The sequence below is a fragment of the Peromyscus eremicus genome, chromosome 18, assembly GCF_949786415.1.
Source record: "Peromyscus eremicus chromosome 18, PerEre_H2_v1, whole genome shotgun sequence".
NCBI lineage: Eukaryota > Metazoa > Chordata > Mammalia > Rodentia > Cricetidae > Peromyscus > Peromyscus eremicus.
In genome coordinates this window covers 2,834,518-2,855,045 of record NC_081434.1, presented here as the reverse complement: position 1 = coordinate 2,855,045, position 20,528 = coordinate 2,834,518, and the positions used below count along the sequence as shown (strand labels likewise).

The 20,528-nt window shown below is 56.9% G+C and overlaps 2 protein-coding genes across 2 annotated transcripts; one reads left to right on the top strand and one right to left on the bottom strand.

The window, feature by feature from the left end:
• Positions 1-1,242: 1,242 nt before the first annotated feature.
• Positions 1,243-9,216, top strand: Arhgap9 (Rho GTPase activating protein 9). Its single transcript, XM_059245098.1, has 16 exons — positions 1,243-1,561; positions 1,832-2,043; positions 4,213-4,293; positions 4,457-4,558; positions 4,767-4,825; positions 4,971-5,064; positions 5,273-5,368; positions 5,485-5,583; positions 5,779-5,920; positions 6,009-6,119; positions 6,669-6,767; positions 6,918-6,995; positions 7,120-7,173; positions 7,500-7,634; positions 8,185-8,290; positions 8,771-9,216. The coding sequence occupies exons 1-16, from the start codon at positions 1,258-1,260 to the stop codon at positions 8,940-8,942; spliced, it is 1,944 nt and encodes a 647-aa protein (XP_059101081.1). The 5' UTR covers positions 1,243-1,257; the 3' UTR covers positions 8,943-9,216.
• Positions 9,153-18,535, bottom strand: Gli1 (GLI family zinc finger 1). Its single transcript, XM_059245105.1, has 11 exons — positions 18,136-18,535; positions 17,818-17,910; positions 17,198-17,393; positions 16,823-16,967; positions 16,386-16,475; positions 16,164-16,295; positions 15,698-15,847; positions 13,715-13,879; positions 12,621-12,851; positions 11,734-12,001; positions 9,153-11,064 (listed from the first exon to the last, which is right to left on the bottom strand). Exons 1-11 carry the CDS (start codon positions 18,233-18,235, stop codon positions 9,311-9,313), a joined length of 3,324 nt encoding a protein of 1,107 aa, XP_059101088.1. The 5' UTR covers positions 18,236-18,535; the 3' UTR covers positions 9,153-9,310.
• Between the last annotated feature and the right edge of the window lie 1,993 nt (positions 18,536-20,528).

Here is a 20,528-nt window from a genome sequence, read left to right as displayed (position 1 = left end):
AGGGTCTCACTATGTAGCTCTGGCTGTTCTGCAACTCCCTATGTAGACCAGGCTGGCCTCAAACTCATAGAGATCCACTTGCCTCTGCCTCCTGGGATTTGTGCCACCACACCCAGTGTGTCCTGACATCTTGGACCACATTGCATAGTCTCCAATTCAGTGGTAAAGCTCACTGTGTGATGAGGTCTGTCCCTCAAGCTACTCACGTAGCTCATTCCTTCCTGTCATTTGTAGCTCCTGACAGCTACTTCCACACAGGAGGAGGTGCCAATCAGTTCTAGTTAAGAGTGTAAATAAAGGGGCTGGGAAGATGGCTCCGCAGTTAAGAGCACTGGCTGTCCTTCCAGAGGACCCGGGGTTCAGTTCCCAGCACCCACATGACAGCTCGCAACTGCCTGAACCCCCAGTTCCGGGGGATCCGACACCCTCTCCTGGACTCCTCAAGCACCAGACGTTCGGGTGGTGGTGCACAGACAGACAGGCAGACAAAACACTCATACGCGTGACACAAAAATGCAGATGAACAGAGCTCCACAATAAACCTGGGGACCCTCCAGAAGGCTGATGCAGAGGACGGTGTGTCCTAGATAAGCTGAAGGTGATGCGAACCCTCTCTCTCTCTCTCTCTCTCTCTCAGTCCCTCTCTTTCCCTCTCACTGTTTCTTGCTGTTTATTGCTTGTCTGCACAGGAAACACAAAGGTTTAAGTCTGAGGCAGTTGGTCTCGGAAACACTGAGGTCTGTGCAAACTTAATAAAGGGTCGTAAGTCAGAACCTTTGAATAGTCGTCACCTCTTGTACTTTCGTCTCTGTTCCTCTCTCAGCCTGATTCTTCTTCCTCGTGGTCTTTCCGTGCCCAGCTCAGGCCTCCCCAAAGCACCCGGGACCAACCCTTCCTGCCCCTGGAACTTCAGGTGACCTCCGCAAGGTATTTAAAGGAAAAAATTACCAAGCTCGGTCATCTTTTCTGATTTCCTGCCTCGCCAGCCATGTAGGCCTGCTGACCACATCCTCTCTCACCTTATTTATACACTTCCTCATCAGACACGTCACGCAGGAGTTCTCAGCCCCCAAACCTGTGCAGATCTCTCCCATTCGGGGCTTCTGTTTACCCCTTCCTTTTCACTCCAAGGGTCCTGTCCTCACTCACCCAACACACACACACTCTTGGAGCCATGTCCCTTGGTGTGGAGGCACCCGCTCCTACTTCCTTCTGGAACTTCACCCCTTTCTCCCACAGGTGACAGTGGTGGCCACGATGCTCTCGGGCCGGTGGTGGCCGAGTATTTGGGGTAATCTGGGACTGAGCCTACAAAGCCCCTCTCAGGGACCCCAGCTCTGTGTCCTCTACCCCTTCACGTATACTGGGGCGGATGGCCGCCAGGTGTCTCTGGCTGAAGGTGACAGGTTCCAACTGCTCCGAAAGACCAACTCAGACTGGTGGTTGGCGAGGCGCCTGGGAGCGTCCCCCAGCTCCCGGCCCGTCTTTGTTCCAGCTGCCTACATGACCGAGGAATCGCTCTCCTGCCCGAGACCAGCAGAGGCTACCCACAATGCATCCCGTGAGTAAACTGCAAGCTTTTTCCCTTTCACCTTCCCTGGCTTGAGAGAGTTACCCAGTGGGTTGCCTCTCTCTTCTGCCCACCCCTTGTCTTGCTTTGCTTTGCTAAGCCCTGTTGTTCTCACACACACCCGGTGGTGCCCCCCTCTACCCCCTCCAGCTCTAAGCTGTCTAGGTCTCAAGCCATTTCCGGCAGCCTTCCTCTGCATTCCTTGACGGCTCTGTCCCTAATCTGTCATCACCTGCCACTCCTCCCTGTCTCTCTTTCCAGGGACAAAGCTGTTTCATGGCTCCCTGGAGGAGCTCTACCTGTCTCAGGAACCCCAGGTTACTTCCGAGCAGCCTCCTCCCTGTCCCCACAAAATGTGCAGAAGCGTCAGCATGGCCAGTTTGAAGCCCTGCTTCCTGAAAGCCCTCAAGGAAGGGCCGAGAGAAAGATCTCTCTCCCAGGAAGGCTCGATGACAGAGGCCAGGGCCGATATGGTGAGTTCCAGATCTTCATCAGAGTGTGCTCTGTCAGCTACACAGCAGACGGCCCTGTTCTGGGCACAGTGGTAAAGAGGCCAGACAGCTTCCCTCCCTTGAAGGACTGAGGCCGGGAGAGGGTGACACAAAATACGGCAGACAAATCCCGTGAGGAGGCCGAGGCGCACTGCAGAGAGCCTGAGCAGACAGGAAGAATGGCCATAAGCCAACAGGGGATGAGAGGACAGCCACACAGGCCCTGAGGGGATGGGAGTCCAGCAGGACAGAAGGAAGGAACGGCCCACAGACTGCTTTTTCTCTGGTTCTGACTCCTAGCCCAGGGCAAGGTTTGTCCTCTGTCCTGTCTTCAAGTCAGGACACCAGCAAGTTCCCTCTCAAGTTGTAACTCCCCCCCCCCCCCCATCAGTTGCATTTTGAGCCAGGGTCTCACTCTGTAGCCGGCCCAGCTGAGCTGGACTCCTTAGGTAGGCCAGATGACCTCCAACTCCTATAATCCTCCTGCCTCAGCCTCCCAAGTGCTGGGATTACAAGCAAGCCTGGCTCCCTCTCCTCTGTCTCCTGTGGATAAGAAAACGGTCCTTCCTCTCCTACGCCCCTGGCCCTAGAGTGGCCTCTCACTTCTTGGTGTTGTCCTTTCCTGGGAATGATGTGAGGAAGGGGCACTCTCTCTTCCCCACCCCACCCCCCAAAAGCCTGTTCCCCTTTCCTGCAGCCCTGGGGCGGGGTTGCGTGGGGGAGGAGGGAAGTTGGCAACAGGAAGTGAGGAGAAGAGCAAAGAAGGCTGTGAGGAGAATTTTTAAAAAGCAGCCGGGGACTGGGGTTTCTACCCCGTACCAGGGTCACCCTGGCCCGGAGCTGACGGTGAGTAAATGGGGGATTTGGGAGGGACCGGGGTGGGGGGGTTGGGGGGGCAGAACAACCACCTCCTTCTTCCCCATTTCCCTGGCAGGCAGGATCCCAGCCCCTCCTGCCAGAGCTCCCTGTGTATTGTAATCTGGTTGGCCTTCTCCATGTCCAGGGTCCCTGTCCCGAAGACCTTGTATCCCCTCCCAACCCCCCCCCCCTGGCCCCCCAGGCTGGATGCCTGGGAGCATCTTCAGACAGGACAGAATTCTAAAGAGAAAGACTGTGTCTCTTCCTTCAGCTATCAGACCATCGAGACATGGACCCCAAGGAATTAGAATTGCCCCAGGAGTCTTAGGCCGGGAAGTAAAAAGCTGCGGTCCTGATATCAGCCAGAGAAGGAACTTGTCTCCCAGGAGGAGGGCAGTTCACACTGTTCTCATAACTTGTCAGGCAGGTCCTCCTGCAGCAGAGAACGGAGCTGAGACACAGATGGGCGAGGGCCACACTGCTCAGTCACGATTACCCCTTCCTCACCCCAGACAGGGTCTCTAGCTGCCCTGGAACTATGTAGACCAGGCTGGCCTCGAACTCACAGGGATCCGCCTGCCTTTGACTCCCAGTGCTGAGATTAAAGGGGTGTGCCCCCATGCCTGGCTTTATGATTATCTCTTGCCCTCTATTCAAACCTAAACCTCATGTTAGACCCCAAAAGCAGCATCGGGGATCATTGGATCTGTTTATATGACTGATCCACTTCTCAGTGTGGCCACACTGAATGCATAAATTTATGTGTATGGGTGTTTTGCCAGCCAGCATGTATGCGTGTGTACAACATGCATGCAGTGTCCACAGAAACCAGAAGAGGGTGTCAGATCTCCAGGAACTGGAGTTTTTAGCCCTAATGAGGATGCTCAAAATCCAACTGCACCCCCATCTCCTGGCCCCTCCAGAAGGCACCCAGTGCTGTTAACCAAAGGACCACCTATCCAGCCCCGGAAAAACTGTTCTCTGCCCTGCAGCACTGTCTCTTCGATTGGTTATTGGGGACTAGTAGCAAAGCTTAGATTGCTAGGCGGCCACGACCCAGGCTTCAGCCATAACTAACAACCCCTGTAACGATTGATTCCCCCCCCTGGATGCTGCTCCTGTGCCACGGTTACATTCAAGACACCTTCCTCCTGCCTGTCCCACTGTCCCTTCAGTCCCCTTTGCCCCATTTCTCTCTGGGGATGTCAGAAGGTCAGAAGAGAGAGAACACCGTGAGAAGTGTTGAACTGTTGGGGTCCATCTGGATGTTGCTTTGTCTCCCCCTACACCCAGAAACCTGGCTCCATGGAACAGACAGAGACTCTGATTAGGGACGTTGGTGCCCTACAACCTCAGGAATGGCTTGATCCACAGGTGAGAACACTCCTGTTACTTTTTTATGACTTTCCCCTTATGTAAGGCTTCTTCATTACCCACTGTAGCATCGACCTCGCCAACAGCCACACTCCTCTTCCTCTTGCGACCTAGGACCTCCAGGTTGAAGGTCCCTCTACCTGTCTCAATTCCCCATCCTCAGGGTTTACCAAGCCTCAGCCGAAGCGGCCCCTGGGGAGACCTCTCAGACCAGCCGACAGCCTTGCAGTCCTGCCCCGGTCTGCCACACCTGGATGACCCCCATGTGAGTCTTTCCTGTCTCAGAGTGCTAAGATCCTCTCTGCTCCGCCACCCTGACTCCTGCTCCTGGAAAGCATCTTCTTTCTGGATGCTTGCTCTTCTCCAGTCTCTCCGACCCCAAAACTTGAACGGACCTCACCCCTTAGAGAGAACCCTTGGCGGCTGTGGGTGGCGCAGGGCGGCTGACAGACAGTACTCCATACCTTTCCCAGGAGGAAAAGTCAGGCCTGATCAACATGACCAAGATTGCTCAAGGAGGCCGTAAACTCAGGTGAGGACGTAGAACATGCCAGGGGTCTGGGCTGTTGCATTTCACAGGGTAGAAAGCGCCGGGGAGGGCGCCGGGGAGCTCAGGCACCCCAGGTGACGTTCTAAAGTGACCTTTTAGCTACCTCGCTCCTCCCCTCCCCACACAGGAAGAACTGGGGCCCGGCTTGGGTGGTGTTAACTGGCAACAGCCTTGTGTTCTACCGAGAGCGGCCGCCGCAGTCTGCGCCTTCCCAAGGCTGGGTGAGCATCGGCCAAGGGGGGAGCAGCAAGGGTTTGGGGGTTACTGGTTGGTGCGTCAAGGCCGACCAAGACGGGGGGGGGGGTCGGCGAGGAAGGAAATGGAGAGTAAGGTAAAGGAAAGGGGAAGCAGCTCACCCCACTCCTCCCTCCCGAGAGGGAAGCGGTGGGGACACCAGCTCTTGGCCTCAGTTTCTCCCGTCCTGGCCAGGCGCCAGCTGGAAGCCGGCCGGAGAGCAGCGTGGACCTGCGCGGGGCGGCCCTGGCTAACGGGCGCCACCTGTCCAGCCGCCGCAACGTCCTGCACGTGAGCGCCCTGCCGCGCGTCCCCAAAGGGACTCGGGGGACGGGGCGGGCGGGTGGGGGGGACCCGAGGGCGCTCGTCCCCGCTGACGCCAGCCTCGCCCCGCCCGACCCCCCCAGATCCGGACGGTCCCGGGCCATGAGTTCCTGCTGCAGTCGGACGAGGAGCCCGAGCTGCGAGCCTGGCACCGCGCGCTGCGAGCCGTCATCGAGCGGCTGGTGAGGAGGGTGCACACCCCCCCCGAAGGCACCCCGGGAAAGGGGGACCCGCGTGGGCCGGGGGGCGGGGAGGGGATGGGGGGGGAGCCAGGCGGCCTCGGGGTGCGTGGAGCCCAGACCTTGGCCCAGGCTGGAATGTGGAGGTTGCGGATGTTCTCCCTCCCCACCTCCCGCCCCCCCGCCGCCGGGGCCTAGGATCGAGAGAACCCCCTGGAGCTGCGTCTGTCCGGCTCGGGACCCGCCGAGCTGGCGGAGCTGAGCGCCGGGGAGGATGACGAGCTGGAGTCAGAGCCGGTGTCCAAGCCGCTGATCCGGCTCAGCAGCCGAAGGATTTCCAGTACGGAGTGGGAGCGAGCCGGCCGGGCTGGGGTGCAGGGAAGGGGTCCGTCCTTCCGCTCGCGCTCACCGCCCCCCGGTTTGGGCAGATCGGTGTGCCGAGGGCACCGAGCAGAAGAACCGCGTGCGGAACAAGTTGAAGCGGCTGATCGCCAAGAGACCGACCTTGCAGAGCCTCCAGGAGCGGGGCCTGTTCCGGGGTAGGCTGGGCCGGATCTAGTGTCGTTGTTTTGTGTAGATTTTGGTTTTCGGATTTTATTATGGTTGAAACATACTCTCAGTATCCATCTCAGGATTGCCCTCAACCTTGGGCAATCCTCCTGCCTCAGCCTCTAAGTGTCGTTGGGATTACGGGTAAGAGGCGTCACGCTGGGTGGTGGCGACGTCTCTACCCCAGCACTCAGATGGATCTCGGAGTTCGAGGCCAGCCTAGTCTACCAAGTGAGTTCTAGGACAGCCAGGACTACACAGAGAAACCCTCTCTGGGGGGGGGGGGGGAAGCACCATGCCAGGACTGATAGGTGTGTTCTCAGAATCTTTCATATTCCTAATCTTAGCATTAACCAGAAATCTAGTGAGGTTCAAAGTAGAGCTTCCAGAACCAGTTAGAACCTACTGACATCTGTTTCCCCCTACTCCTCATTACTGGAGGAGCAGAGAGCCGTCCGTACCCCCACGGGGCAGCAGGCCCTGTCTTACGTGGGTACTGGAGACCTTACTAATAATCTCCCCCTTCACTTGCTCTGCAGACCAAGTGTTCGGTTGCCAGTTGGAGTCGCTGTGCCAAAGGGAAGGGGACACCGTGCCCAGCTTTGTCCGGCTTTGTGTTGAGGCTGTGGATAAAAAAGGTGGTTTTCTCCAAAGACTCCAAAAAAATCTCCCCTTTGAAGCCCTGGGGTCCCCTCGCTCCGTCTCTGCCTTCCTAGGGACCCTTTTCTCCCCCAGACCCTTCTCACACACACTGTTAGAGCGTCACCTCCCTGTGCCTCGCCTCCTAGGTCTGGATGTGGACGGCATCTACCGGGTGAGTGGGAACCTGGCGGTGGTCCAGAAGCTTCGCTTCTTGGTAGACAGAGGTGAGAGGGCCTGGGAGGAAGCAACGGGCCTAAGAACCCGGCACCTCGGAGCCCAGAGTGGTTCTGAGCGAGGGAGCTGGACCTGCGTGTCTCAGCTGCGGGTCTCTCCTCATGCATGTTACAGAGCGGGCAGTGACCTCTGATGGGAGATACATGTTCCCAGAACAGCCAGGACAAGGTACTCACCCAGGAGGCCCCTCAGACGCTCGAGAAATTGACGGACATGCCCTCTTTGTGCGCCATGGACCCCCCCCGCCCCGCCCACGCCCCGCCCCGCCCACGCCCCGCCCCGCCCCGCCCCGCCCCGCCCCCACAGTCCACGCCACGCCCCCACAGCCCACGCCACGCCCCTACAAAGGCTGTCCCCATCATCCTCTCTTTGTCGCCCTACTGTGGACCATCACCACGTTCTTAACCAGATGTCCCCCCAATTCCTGACCGTTGAGTCTGGATCTCTCTGTCTCTTCTGAGCCTTCAACCCAAGGAACCTCTTTTTCCTCCCAGAAGGCAAATTAGATCTAGACAGCGCCGAATGGGATGACATCCATGTGGTCACCGGGGCCTTGAAGCTCTTTTTCCGGGAGCTGCCGCAGCCTCTGGTGCCCCCGCCGCTGCTGCCACACTTTCGTGGCACCCTCGGTAAGGGTCAAGAGTACAGTGCTCCTGACACAGAGGGTCCCTTCCATCTTTATTTACAAGGATGGAGGATAATTTACATGCCAGTTCTAGTTGTTTGGGTGTTTGGGTGTGTGTGTGTGTGTGTGTGTGTGTGTGTGAATGTTTAGAGGGCTGAGCTGGAAAGAATTCTGAAGGTTGCTGTTGAGCTGTGTCAAAGGGTGGAGGGTTGCCGGGTGGTGATGCACGCCTTTCATCCCAGCACTCGGGAGGCAGAGGCAGGAGGATCTCTGTGAATTCGAGGCCAGCCTGGGCTACAGAGTGAGTTCCAGGAAAGGCACCAAAAACTACACAGAAAAACGCTGTCTTAAAAAAAAAAAAAAAAATGGAGGCTCTAGCAGTAAATCGCGTGCTTATCATATGCAAGGCCCTGGGTGAATCTCTTGTACCTGAGGGGGAGGGGAGAGCGCTGGACAAATGATACCGTGCATGGGCGTGGGAAAGAGGGAGTTTGCCCACCCAGCGGTATCGCTCCCCCTGACCTCCCTCTCCTGTCCTTCCTGTCGCTCTCTAGAACTTTCTGAGCCAGAGCAGTGTCTCGCGGAAATAAAGAAGCTAGTGGAGTTGTTGCCGAAGCCCAACCATGACACACTGCAGTACATCCTGGAGCATTTGTGCAGGTCAGGAAGTCTCAACAGCCTCATGGTGCTGGCGAGTGGGTGGTCTGTGGGGACTCCGATCAGGCAGCATGGAGATGGGGCACACCGACATGTGTCCAAGCCTGTGGCTAGCTGAGCATCCCTTGGGGGACCAGGAACGCTGTGAGAGACATAAGAGAATCCCCTCTCCCTTCCCTGGCCTTAGTCTCCCGCGGGGCAGGGCGGCTCCTTTAGCTGAGCCTCCCACTTTATGAGAGGACTCTAGGGGTTGTCCCTGGAGCTGAGAACCGAGCAGTTCTAACGGACTTGTGCCTCCAGATTGTATCCTGAAGGCTTCTCCACTGGCCCGTCCCTGGTCCTCTTTGGGTCTGTACTAGGTTCCTTTGGCAGCACGTGGAGGGATCCCAGAGTGGTCTCTGCCCTGCTCAGCCCTGATGGAGCTATTCTGGTTTGCAGTGGGTGGCTGTTGCCTATCTCCCCTTTCCCTGGCTTTGTCCTCAGGGTGATTGCACACGCAGACAAGAACCGAATGACTGCCCACAACCTGGGGATTGTGTTTGGACCAACGCTGTTCCGACCCGAGCAGGAGACCTCTGACATGACAGCCCACGTATTCTACCCTGGGCAGCTCATCCAACTGATGCTCAACAACTTTGCCAGCCTCTTCACCTGACGTGGGCGGGAAAAAGGAAGACGTCTCCTGCCATTTGCCCGCTGGTTTCCTGAGAGGGGGGCAGGTCTTCTTTTGAAGACATCCCGTAAACTCTCTCCCTGAGGACACTCTTCCCCGTCCTGAGTCTCACTTGAGCTAGATGTGGGAGTTTTCTGAAGAGGACGGTGTATGAGCCCACTTCCACCCTCCCCAAGTTGATGGATCAGGCACTTCTTCTCAGCATTCCTTTATTGTCAGGAAACTGTCATTATTAAAGGTTTTTTCTGGAACATAATAGACTAAATACAGTCCCCAGCCCAAACCTTCCATCCCTGGGCACCTCATGTAGCCATCTAGGAAACATGACCTGGTTGGGATTCCTTATCCTTTCAGGCACTAGAGTTGAGGAACTGGGTCTCTCCGGGCAGAGACCCCAGCAGGACACTCATGTTACCCACTGCCATGTTGGGAGGTCCAGAGGGAGGTGGGGTATTTTTAGAGCTGTCCCCTTGCTCATGGGAAGGAGGAGGACTCAGCCCCTGGGCCTCATCCAGAATAGCCACGAAGTCCAGCTGAGTACTGTCCAGGTCAAGGGAGTCCAAAGGGTTGGACACCTGCCCTTCAGGGGGAGGGTACAAGGCGGGGCCTGCGCCCAACCTGCCCACTTCAGGGTGTCCACAGCTGGGGTTGGTGCCCCCCACCTTGAGCGGTCCATAGCAAGAGGGCAGTGGAGGCAGAAGCCGGGGTGGTGCTGCTGCTGGCCTGTGGGAAGGCCGGTTCGCCCCCACTGCAAAAGTCTCTTGGCACGGTGAAGGGGTGGGAAAGGAGCCTGACTTGTGATTGGCCAAAGCAGGTGCAAAGCCAGATCCATAGGTAGCTGCTGGCCCTTTGGCAGGGCTTTGATGAGCTTGGGAACCCCCCAGAAACTTGGAGCCCTGGTAGAGAAGTTCCTGGTCGGGGAACCCTCCCCGGCCCTTAGCCTCGCACAGCAACTCCTGCTGGGACTGAACGTAATTACACACAAGCTGAGCTTTGAGCTGTCCTGTGGAATGAGAGGGGGAGTCAAAACCGAGGCCAGGCCTGTGTTCTGACGGAAGATAATCATGGGGAGACCGAGGATAGGGACCCGACTGGGGGTACTGGGGAGGAGGGGGTTGGGGGTAATGGGAAAACGGAGGTTGTGGGCCTGGGGACCCCTCACTGGGGTGGGCATTGAGGCAGGGTGCCAGTCCGGTGGAGTTGGACCCCACGGGGCACCCTTGTTCTGGTTTAACCTGCACTTGTCCATAATGTTCAAGTCGAGGACACTGGCTATAGGCTCCACTTGGAGGCTTAGTGCCGGGATACATCCCAGAATGGGAAGGAAACTCACTCCATGTTTCCGGGGTGGGGTCAGGATAGGAGCCCTGCTGGGCACAGTGGCTAGGGCCATAGTTGGTCAGCAAACCAGTCCCAGGAGGCAGGGAACCTGGACCCCTCGCTCCATAAGGCCCAGCGGCCATTGCCTCGGGTCCCCCGTATCCCAGACTATCAGCCGATGAGAAGTCCATGTATGGGTTCAGACCGTTGCCCATCACGGAAGTTCCAACTTCCGGCTCCTCCTGTAGCCCTCTGGTATCCATAGCAACATTTTCAGTGATGCTGGGGGGCTGTGGCGAATAGACAGAGGTAGGGAGGTGGGGATCGAAGCTCCGTCCTGTCGCCACACCAGGGGGCGTGTGGACACATCCCAGACTCTTGAACCGTTGGACCCTGGCTGGGGCAGGGTGGTCGGCAGTCCGGGCTGGGTCACTGGCCCTCCGAGTGACCCCCGCGTTGGGGTGGTACCCTGGGTACTCGGCTCGGCTTCTCCAAGGAGGTACAGGGAGAGCCCCCATGCGATCCAGGCCGTGCGCTGCGGTGGGCGGGGTGCCGCTCCCCCGGGCTGACGCAGCGGCGGCGTATCTGGCACGGAGCATGTAGTGCTGGGCAGGTGTGAGGCCGGGTAGGGAGGACGCCCCGTTGTCTGGTGGGGATCCAGGAGGGAAAGGGGAGGCCAGGGAGGAGCGGCGGCTGACGGTGTAAGCGGAACTGATGCTGCTGGAGCTGGGGCTGCGGTGGTCCAGGGAGCCTGGGGGGCCCAGGCGGCGCGACACGGGTGTGCCTGCGGAGGACAGAGAAAAGGCAGGTGGTAGGGAGCCCCTGTGGGTCCCACCCTGCCCTCCACCCTGCCCTGACCCGGAACCCCAAAGTAAGGAGTCCCAGGCTTCTTCACCCTAACCGCGCTGTCTCCTTTCCCCACACTTATTCTTTTTCTGCTTTCCCAAGGATTCCAGGCAGTTAGTTTCATACGCTGCTACACAGTTACAGGGATAGCATATCATGGATGTATTGAACACTCTTTTTGTTTTGTTTAGTTTTGTTTTGTTGTTTTTCAAGACAGGGTTTCTCTGTGTAGCTTTGCGCCTTTTCCTGCATCTTGCTCTGTAGACCAGGCTGGCCTTGAACTCACAGAGATCCGCCTGGCTCTGCCTCCCGAGTGCTGGGATTAAAGGCGTGCACCGCCGCCACCACCACCCAGTAACTTTTTTTTTTGGTTTTTCATATTGAACACTCTTGCTGCCCCAGTCTCCACAGTGGTGGGACGACAGGTGTACAACTGCCTAGATATACAATTTTCTGATCAATGGAAAGAAAAACATCTTCAAGGAAGGGGACTATTTCTCAGATGATGCAAAGATGCCGTGTGGCCACTCCAGGGTGACCTCGCCACCTCAGCTTCAGGACAGATCCGCAGCTGAGCTGAGCCGCACCTCCCACACCCAGGTCTCACCAGCGTGGGTTAAGCTGGGCAGTTTGAGACCCCGGGATCCCATTGGCCGGAGTTGATGCAGCTGATCCAGCCTGAGGTTCTCCAGGCGGTGAAGAGTGGAAAGTCCAGCGCCCGCAACGCAAGGGCCCTCATCCAGGCTGGACAGGTCCTCGGTGCTGCCCCCCGCGTTGCCCGTCATTTCTACCCCGCTGTCGGTATTGGCCGCGCTGCCTGCCGGGGAGTGGCCGCTGCTGCAGGAGGACTGTGCCCCAGGGCTCTGCTGTGGCTTCTGTGGAGGGGATGAGAGTGGAGGGTGGCGCCCTCCCCCACTCCCTCTGGGGGAGTGGCTGAAGCCTGCTCCCAGGGATTGCAAGGGCTGGGGACAGGCAGACAAGGGTAGAGAGGACTAAGCCAGCAAGAGGTTAGGGTGAACTAGAAGAAAACAGGAAGGGTCCCTGCTGGAGTGCAGACTCCCAGGGCTCCATTCCTGCTTAGTCCTGTGACCCTGACAAGTTACCTTTGCCTATTCCCTCTCTTGAAGAATACACGAAATATGCACGCCTAAGGCTCGGAACTACATAGTTAAGTGCTATTTAAGAGAGAGTCCATAGGGGGCCGAAGATTTGCTTAGTCGGGGAGCATTTGCCTACCATGTGTTCAGAGTCCAAGAAGCACCACCCCACCCCACCCCCACCCCCCACAAAGTGAATGCGTTGGATCAATTAAACAACTAATAATTATAACATCATCCTTAGATCTGGGGTCAGCCATGGAGCAACATTAAAACTAAAGACAGGCAGGCTGGCCACAGCAGACTGCATATAGGAGGGGACGCTTCTAGGAAAAGGCTAGAAAGAGGTCAGCAGGGCACGGCGGGGTGTGGAGGCAAGACTTCCTAGGTGGCTCACCATGGCACCCTCGGGCACAGTCAATCTGCTCTCTTCCCTGATGGATCCCCCTTCCCTCTCTCTCTTGGGCTCCACCGTGGAGAGGGAGGGTGCCCGTGGCAAGGGGCCGTCCCCTCGATGCCGCTTGGTCACGTGGGCATCAGGACCGTGCACTGTCTTGACGTGTTTGCGGAGTGAGCTGGGATCTGTATAGCGCTTGGTGCAGTCAGGGAGCTTGCACACATACGGCTTCTGTGGAGTAGAGTCGCCAAGCCGCAAGGCCCAGGGTTCAAGGCAGAAGAACACAAACAGAATGGGAAAAGCTACGAGATGGGTGGGTGAGGGAGGACACACAGCCTTCGAGGAAGTAAGGGGCGTGAACCCTCGGGTGGAGTAAACCATGAGAGGCTTATAGAAAGACTTAAAAACAGGCCGGGCGGCGGTGGCACACGCCTTCAGTCCCAGCACTCGGGAGGCAGAGGCAGGCGGATCTCTGAGAGTTCGAGGCCAGCCTGGTCTACAGAACGAGATCCAGGCCAGGCACCAAAACTACACAGAGAAACCTTGTCTCGAAAAACAGAAAAACAGGGCTGGAGAGATGGCTCAGAGGTTAAGAGCATTGGCTGCTCTTCCAGAGGTCCTGAGTTCAATTCCCAGCACCCACATGGTGGCTCACAACCATCTGTAATGAGGTCTGGTGCCCTCTTCTGGTGCCCTCGTCAGGTCTGTATATGTATACATAATAAGTAAATCTTTTTTTTTTTTAAATAAAGAAAAAAACAAACAAAAAAAAGATTTAAAAAATAGATGATACAGGCCTATGAAAAAAAGAGGTGACACCCCCCCCCGCCCCCACCCCCAACCCCCGCCCAGGCTGTGAGGCCACATACATTCAGAAGTTGAAGGGGTCAGGGGTCTACTTTACACTGACCTTTGGATGGCCAGACCAAAGAGGGGTAAGGAAAAAATTCTTACTTTCAGAAAAGTGTTTCCTGTATGAAACATGGAAGGGAACTCCCCGCTGGAGTGAGTCCTGGGTTACGGGGCTCTTCACAGGGGCACACGCTTAGGAGGTAGCGCCTCCCTTGGGAAGAGTCTGGTAGTTGGGCATTCACCTCGTTGGAGTGCGTCCGGTTCTGGTGCTTGGCGCGGTCGCTGGCGTTGCTGAAGGCCTTGCTGCATCCCTCATGCTCACACATGTAGGGCTTCTCCCCCGTGTGTGACCGCAGGTGCGTCTTCAGGTTCTCGAGGCGTGAGTACGACTTCCTACAACCTTCAAACTGGGGGACGGGAGAGGGTCAAGCACCACTTCTCAGACAGGACATGGAGATTTAAGGGTTTACGCCAGAGAATATAAATAAAAAATGGGGGGGACATGAGGACCTAAGAGAATCCCAGGATTCAGGCACAAGGGCAGATGGGAGCTAAAGGCAGAGGAAGCTGGAGACCGCTCAGGGTAGGGGACAGCGGTGAACAGGGAGCCTCTTGGAGCAGGTCTCTCTGCACAGAGCTAGAGTGTCCTAGAGTGGCCTGAGTCAGCTGAGGGTCAGGTTACGTGAGGGTCCTTCAGCAATGACCCAGGGCCTATCCACAAGCAATGTGGTAGCAAGACTACTAGGGAGCCCACAATGAGGGATCCAGAAATACGTTTTCATTTATTTTATTATTATTTTTGGTTTTTTGAGAAAGGGTTTCTCTGTGTAGCCCGAACTGGCCTGGAACTCACTTTGTAGACCAGGCTGGCCTCGAACTCACGGAGATTTGCCTGCCGCTGCCTCCCGAGGGGTGGGGATTAAAGGCTTGTGCCACCATGCCTGGCTATTATTTTGGCCTAATGAGACAGGGTCTCACTGTGTAATCTTGGCTGGCCTTGAACTCACTATGTAGACTAAGCTAGCCTCAAACTGATAGAGATATACTTGCCTCTGCCTCCCAAGAGCTGAGATTAAAGGTGTGCACCACCATGCCCAGCACTTTTCATTTCTTTTAAAATCAAAGGGGAAAAATATACTTTTTGAGCCAGGCAGTGGTGGCGCGTGCCTTTAATCCCAGCACTTGGGAGGCAGAGGCAGGCGGATCTTTGTGAGTTCGAGGCCAGCCTGGGCTAGAGAGAGAGTTCCAGGAAAGGTGCAAAGCTACACAGAGAAACCCTTTTTGATCCAAAACTTAATTTTGTTTTGCCATCTATTTTTTTAAAAAAAGATTTATTATTTATTTATTTATTATGTATACAGTGTTCTGCCTGCATGTATCCCTGCCGGCCAGAAGAGGGCACCAGATCTCATTACAAGTAGTTGTGAGGCACCATGTGGTTGCTGGGAATTGAACTCAGGACCTCTGGAAAAGCAGCCAGTGCTCTTAACCACTGAGCCATCTCTCCAGTCCCTGCCATCTATTTCTTTATATTGGGTCGCCCTGGCTGGCCTAGAACTCATCACGTAGACCAAACTGGCCCTGAACTCACAGAGATCTACCTGCCTCTGCCACTTTAGTGCTAGGATTAAGGGTATGTGGCGAGGCTTGTTTTTGTTTTTGTTTTTGTTTTGTTTTTTGAGATATGGTTTCTCTGTGTAGTTTTGGTGCCTGTCCTGGAACTCACTCTGTAGACCAGGCTGGCCTCAAACTCACAGAGATTCACCTGCCTCTGCCTCCCAAGTGCTGGGATTAAAGGCGTGCGCCACCACCGCCTGGCGTTTTTGGTTTTTTGAGACCTAGCCTCAAACTCTTGATCCTCCTGCCTCAGCTTCTCAAGTGCTAGGGTAACAGGTGCATGCCACCATACCAAGAACATATTTGAGGGCCAGCAAGATGGCTCAGTGAACAGAGGTGTCTGTGGCCAAGCCTGACAATCTGAGTTTGATTCCCCAGGAGTCCTACAAGTTGCCCCCTGACCTCCACATCCACACCTTGGAATGCAAGCCCCCACCCCATAAAATTCAACTGAAAACATTTTAATACATATCAATATGTTCCTCTTTCTATCAACACAGTCTTCAGCAAGGTTTTTAAACATTCGCTTACGAAGGAAGGACTTTGGAGGCAAAAGTCTACCGTGGGCCCTACCTTGGCCCCGACATGGGGAGGGACGGGCGCCTCACCGTGCACTTGTGCGGCTTCTCGCCCGTGTGTCTGCGCATGTGCACCACCAGCATGTACTGCGCCTTGAAGGGCCTCAGCTCCCGGGAGCAGCCCCCCCAGTGGCACACGAACTCCTTCCGCTCCCCATGGATGTGCTCACTGTTGATATGCTGAGGAGGAAGAAGACGAAGCTTTCCGAGGTTCCCGATGCCACCCAAGCCCGCGACATATCCCCTTCAGCCCTCTACTCATCCTCCTCCTCAGCTCTGCCTCTCGGGGGAAGTAAGAGTCAGGACGGCGGCACATCCCACATCTCAGGTCTTCCAGCCCTCTAGAGCAAAGCTACCCGGAGCTTTGGTCTTGCAGGGCTGAGCATGCAATCTCTGACCCCAGCACCCTTGAACCTCCTGCCCTCCGACAGACCATAACGCCCCACTCAGTCTCCTCCAGGCTCCCACCAACCATCTGTTACCCCCTGGGGCTCACGTGCACCAGCTGCTCCTGGGAATCGAACTCCTGACTGCAACCATCCCAGCGGCAGTCAGTCTCGTAGACAGACTCAGGCTCAGGCTTCTCCTCCAGGTCCTCCCGCCCATCCAGCATCCCCAGCAGGGGATCCTAGGGCAAAGGAGACAATCTCAGGGTCATGGGTGGCACCGTTTTTGTTTTGCTCAGACCCCACAGAGGAAGTCCTGCCCATCCCCTTACCTGTGTGCCTGTTGAGTTGGGGCTAGACATGTCACCTTCCAAAGGCTCCTCTGGGCACTTGCCCACCAGCATGTCCAGCTCCGACTTCAGCTTCCCCAGGGGAAGAGGTGAGGGTAAGGAGGATGGAGTAGTCAGAAGGAAAAGCTTGCCAGGTCCTTCTGCCCTACGGGTCCCCACCCAAATAGCAGGAACCCCACGAATGTGGACGGACTTCCTCCACAGCCTGCACTGGTGAATGGGATGAAGAATGGGGGTGCTCTCATCCGGGAGAGCCTGAGTCAACCAGGAAGGGGGAACCTACCATCTGTACCTCTACCTTCCTAGTACCAAAGGCTTTTATGTTTGCCATCTTCCTTCACCTGCCCCGGCTGCCAAGTCGACCACCCACCTATCCTGAGCTGGGAAAGCCAAGCAGGATGCAATGTGGAGAGCCCCACCTGGCAGGCTGGACGCGGTCCCCGGGACTGAGGGTGCAGCATCATTGCACCCCGAGAAGAGTCATGTGGAACACAGGGCTGGACTCCATAGGACGGCGAAGTCCCCTTTTGGTGACTCATCTGGGGTGGGAATCCTGGAGATGGGCTAGGTGAAGAGGAGTTGGTTATTTAAGACTGTTGGTGATCAGAGTCTTCGCTCTATTCTGTGGGTTTCTGGAAGGCTTGGCTGAGTAAGCCCCAGGGAGTTTCTGAAAAGGGTTCCAATGGTTTGGGAGGGTTAGAGATTCAAGTTGGGTTGGAGGTTTGAAGGGCTGGAGTCTTCTAACGGGTTTCAGTACATATTCTAGGGGTCTCTTAGTGTGAGGCTGCCAGCACCTCATGGTGCCAATGGAGAGGTGGCCGTAGGAGCCTCCTGGAGATGTGCAACGCGAGTTGATGAAAGCCACGAGGGAGCTGGGGGAGGTGCGGATGACTGTTTGTAGGTCCAGGCTGGCATCAGACAGGGGCGAGATGGAGAGAGCTCGCTTCTTCGTCAGCTTGACCGAACTCCGGGGAGGAGGGAAGAGTGGCCCTAGGGCAGGAGACAGGAGGTAAGATACAGCAGAGGGGCTGGAGAGATGGCTCAGAGGTTAAGAGCACTGGCTGCTCTTCCAGAGGTCCTGAGTTCAATTCCCAGCACCCACATGGTGGCTCACAACCCTCTGTAATGAGATCTGGCGCCCTCTTCTGTGTACCTAATAAATAAATAAATCTTTAAAAAAATTTAAAAAGAAAGATACAGTAAAAGTGCATGTCTCTGCACACTCAGTAGGTGGGGCCTGACTCAAAAGAGCAGAATGTTTTTCGCCTTGCTCTACCTAGGACCTCTTGGTCGTTCTGAGTCCTTTCCTCTCCAGACATCTCCTCCACTGAGTTTGGTCCTTGCCTTCCCACCTCCTCCTTCAGAACAAGTCCCCGAGGGGCAGAGAGGGGAGAGAGATTGCCTGGGTCCTCACCCTCGGTACAGCCGCTGGTCTCTCTGGCAGACCCATAACCCTGCGGCCCTGACATAAAGTTGGCTTGGTGGCAAAAGGGTAAACCAGAACATCCTGGAAAAGAGAGACAGGTGGAGTGGGGCGTTGGGATGGGGAGAGACGGGGCTTACCTTGAGACCCCCATGAGCTATGATCCCAGACTCCAAGCCTACAAGGCATGGGGTCTCGAAATCCTCCTGTAGATAGCAAACTAGCGTGGGGTAGGGGGGGAAGGGATCCTGGAGCTAGGTAGGAGATCTGCCAAGTCCTCAAGGCTCAGGGACTGGTAGACACACTCACCTTCTGTCCCCATGCTGGGGACCCCTTGGCTGGGGAGGGGTCGGAGACAGCAGGGCTCACCATAGTTATTGACTTGTGGTGGAGTCATGGAGTTGAACATGGTGTCTCAGGGAAGGATGAGGGAGACTGCAGGAAGATGCAGATCTGCCAAGTTATAAGGACGGCGAGGAACAGAAGACAAACGTCAGTCTCAGTGGGCATGAAACCGCCGCCAGCCCCTTGGGCCCCTAACCTCTCTCTCAGAGACTGGAATCAAGTGGAAAATAATGTCATCCGGCAGCGTTAGGAAGAAACATCCCAAAGAGCAGGCGGAAGCGTCTGTTAAGTCTTAGGGATCTTTTGTGGGGGGAACCGGGTAAAAGCCTCACGGTCTGTGTATGCACATGGGAAAGTTACGGACTAATTGATCTAACATAAATTCCAGGTGATTTTAATGCCATGGTCCCTCCACCCCTTCAGCTGGTGTGATGGGGAAATGCTCCGAAGGTCTGACTTCATGCCCAGGCTGCTTGCTCGCCCAAGAGCGCCTATGCAATCTCTCCAGTGTCCAGTAGAGGGAGACCTCGCTTCAGTCCAGACTAGCTGGTGGGGCCAGCAGAGACCATAAACGATCTGTCCTCTTAGACAGAGAGCTGTGTGGGAGGGAATGAGGGCTTCAGAGCAGCATCTCCCGTCTGCTGAGTAAAACGGATGGGAGCTAAAGTCATTCTGAGGGGTTTTGAACCTGCGCCTACCTAACCCTTTTGGTCTGGGGGTGGTGGTGGTGGAGGGGGACGGACTGGAAAGGAACTTTGAGGATGGGCTTGATGAGCAGCAGAGCAAGGAGCTGGTGCGAGGTCCAGCTCTCCTCCTCTCAGCCAGTTCTCACTCCACTCCACGTTTTTCGGCCTTCCGGGAGCGGAGGGTGGGGTGGGGCGGGGTGGGGTGGAGAACCACCGGGAGCGGGCCGGCCGGCCCGGCGCGGTGGGTGATCCCGGGATGCTGCTGGGATTTAGGGTGAGGGCGGGGCAAAAGTGGGGAACGGAACCCGGACCCTGCGACCCAGCCCAAGCGAGCGCTGTGGCCGGGGCCGTACCTATGCTAACTCCTCCTTCTCCAGCTGGGACCCGGATCCCGCATCCAAGACCTCCCAACTCGACCTTGGCACTAACGTGGGGGTGGGAGGTGGGGGGCACAGCTGGCTGGCAGCTGGATGAGGGGGCACGTCTCCTGCCTCCTCCGCTATGACTCATTCAAGGGAAGGGAAGGGAGGGGAGGGACTCGCGCACGACCCCCCCCCCCCCGACACCAGGGGCTCGCTCCCTCCAAGGTGTCACGCTGATCTTCTGGTCCCCATGGCCTGACCCGCCCCCAGGAGACCCGATGGACACGGGGCGACAGCCCTCCTCGCCCACGCGCGCCACAGCCTCCAGCTCACGCCTTCCCCTCTCTCTCCCACTAGCAAGGACGCCGCTAGCTTTTGCAGATTCGGTGAAGAAGTTTTCGGGGCGGGATGGGGCAGGAGAGCACTCAGAATCATCACCCTGCCCATAGAGCCCCGATTCATGACCAATGTCTATTTTCCCGAGTCCCATCCGTACCCCTGCTCCCCAACTCCCAGGAGCCGGCCCCACCCCCTTCTCCCGGTCCCGCCTTCCCCGCCCCCGTGCCTTCCCGGCCCACCCAAGTCGCCGCCGCAGGCTCCGGCTGCAGACGGCTCAGCTTCCCCCGCCCGCCCGGGGAGCCCAGAAAAGCGAGGGAGGGCGGCGGGGGGGGGGGGGTGGTGGTGGTGGTGGTGAAGGGTGGAACATTCTTCCCTTCTCTCAGCGCATCCTGAAAGCAGGCAGTGGTGTCCCGGGGCGGGGAGGGGGGGGGAAGAGCACTATTGGAAAGTGGGGGTCCCTAGAGTGGAGTGGGACAGAAAGAAACCAGACACGACAGAGAAAGACGCGCCGGAGTAAATAAGGTGTGCATTGGAGAGGACACCTTGGGCTCCTGTCTCCGCCGCCGGCTTCCTAAGGGTTAACCCCTAGAGACCCCCGGGAACCCCCTAGTGACGTCAAGGGCGAGTCGGAGACGTCCGTCCGGCGGGGATGCCCAGGGAGGTAATGGGGGGGGGGGGTCCTGCTGGACCCCGCCCCCTGGGGAAAAATCACGCGCGCTCAACAACTTTTCTCCCAGCAAGCTGCCCATCTTTCTCCCTGCCCTGGAAGGAAAGGCCGATGCCACCAAGTCCCCGGTTCCCCAGGCGTCCCAAACCCTCGGCCCCCGTGGAGTCCCCTCTCCTTGATCCGGTCCCCAAAGCTAACTGTCCTGGGTTGATTGTTTCAGGGTCACGGGGCCTGAAAGAGGCTCCGGAGCCGGGAGCAAGGGCAGGCAGGGTGGTCCAAGCCAGAGGAGGGGCCTCGGTCCCC

Bases quoted from the DNA above. Each gene is read 5' to 3' on its own strand.
- Arhgap9 (XM_059245098.1), top strand. From the start codon at position 1,258: ATGCTCTCGGGCCGGTGGTGGCCGAGTATTTGGGGTAATCTGGGACTG. The intron at 4,294-4,456 runs GTGAGAACACTC...CCCCATCCTCAG, and splicing joins AGGAATGGCTTGATCCACAG to GGTTTACCAAGCCTCAGCCG. The intron at 5,921-6,008 runs GTACGGAGTGGG...CGGTTTGGGCAG, and splicing joins CAGCAGCCGAAGGATTTCCA to ATCGGTGTGCCGAGGGCACC.
- Gli1 (XM_059245105.1), bottom strand. From the start codon at position 18,235: ATGTTCAACTCCATGACTCCACCACAAGTCAATAACTATGGTGAGCCC. The intron at 12,002-12,620 runs GTGAGCCACCTA...TCCCCTCCACAG, and splicing joins CTGTGCCCGAGGGTGCCATG to AAGCCACAGCAGAGCCCTGG. The intron at 11,065-11,733 runs GTGAGACCTGGG...TGTCCTCCGCAG, and splicing joins GCCCAGCTTAACCCACGCTG to GCACACCCGTGTCGCGCCGC.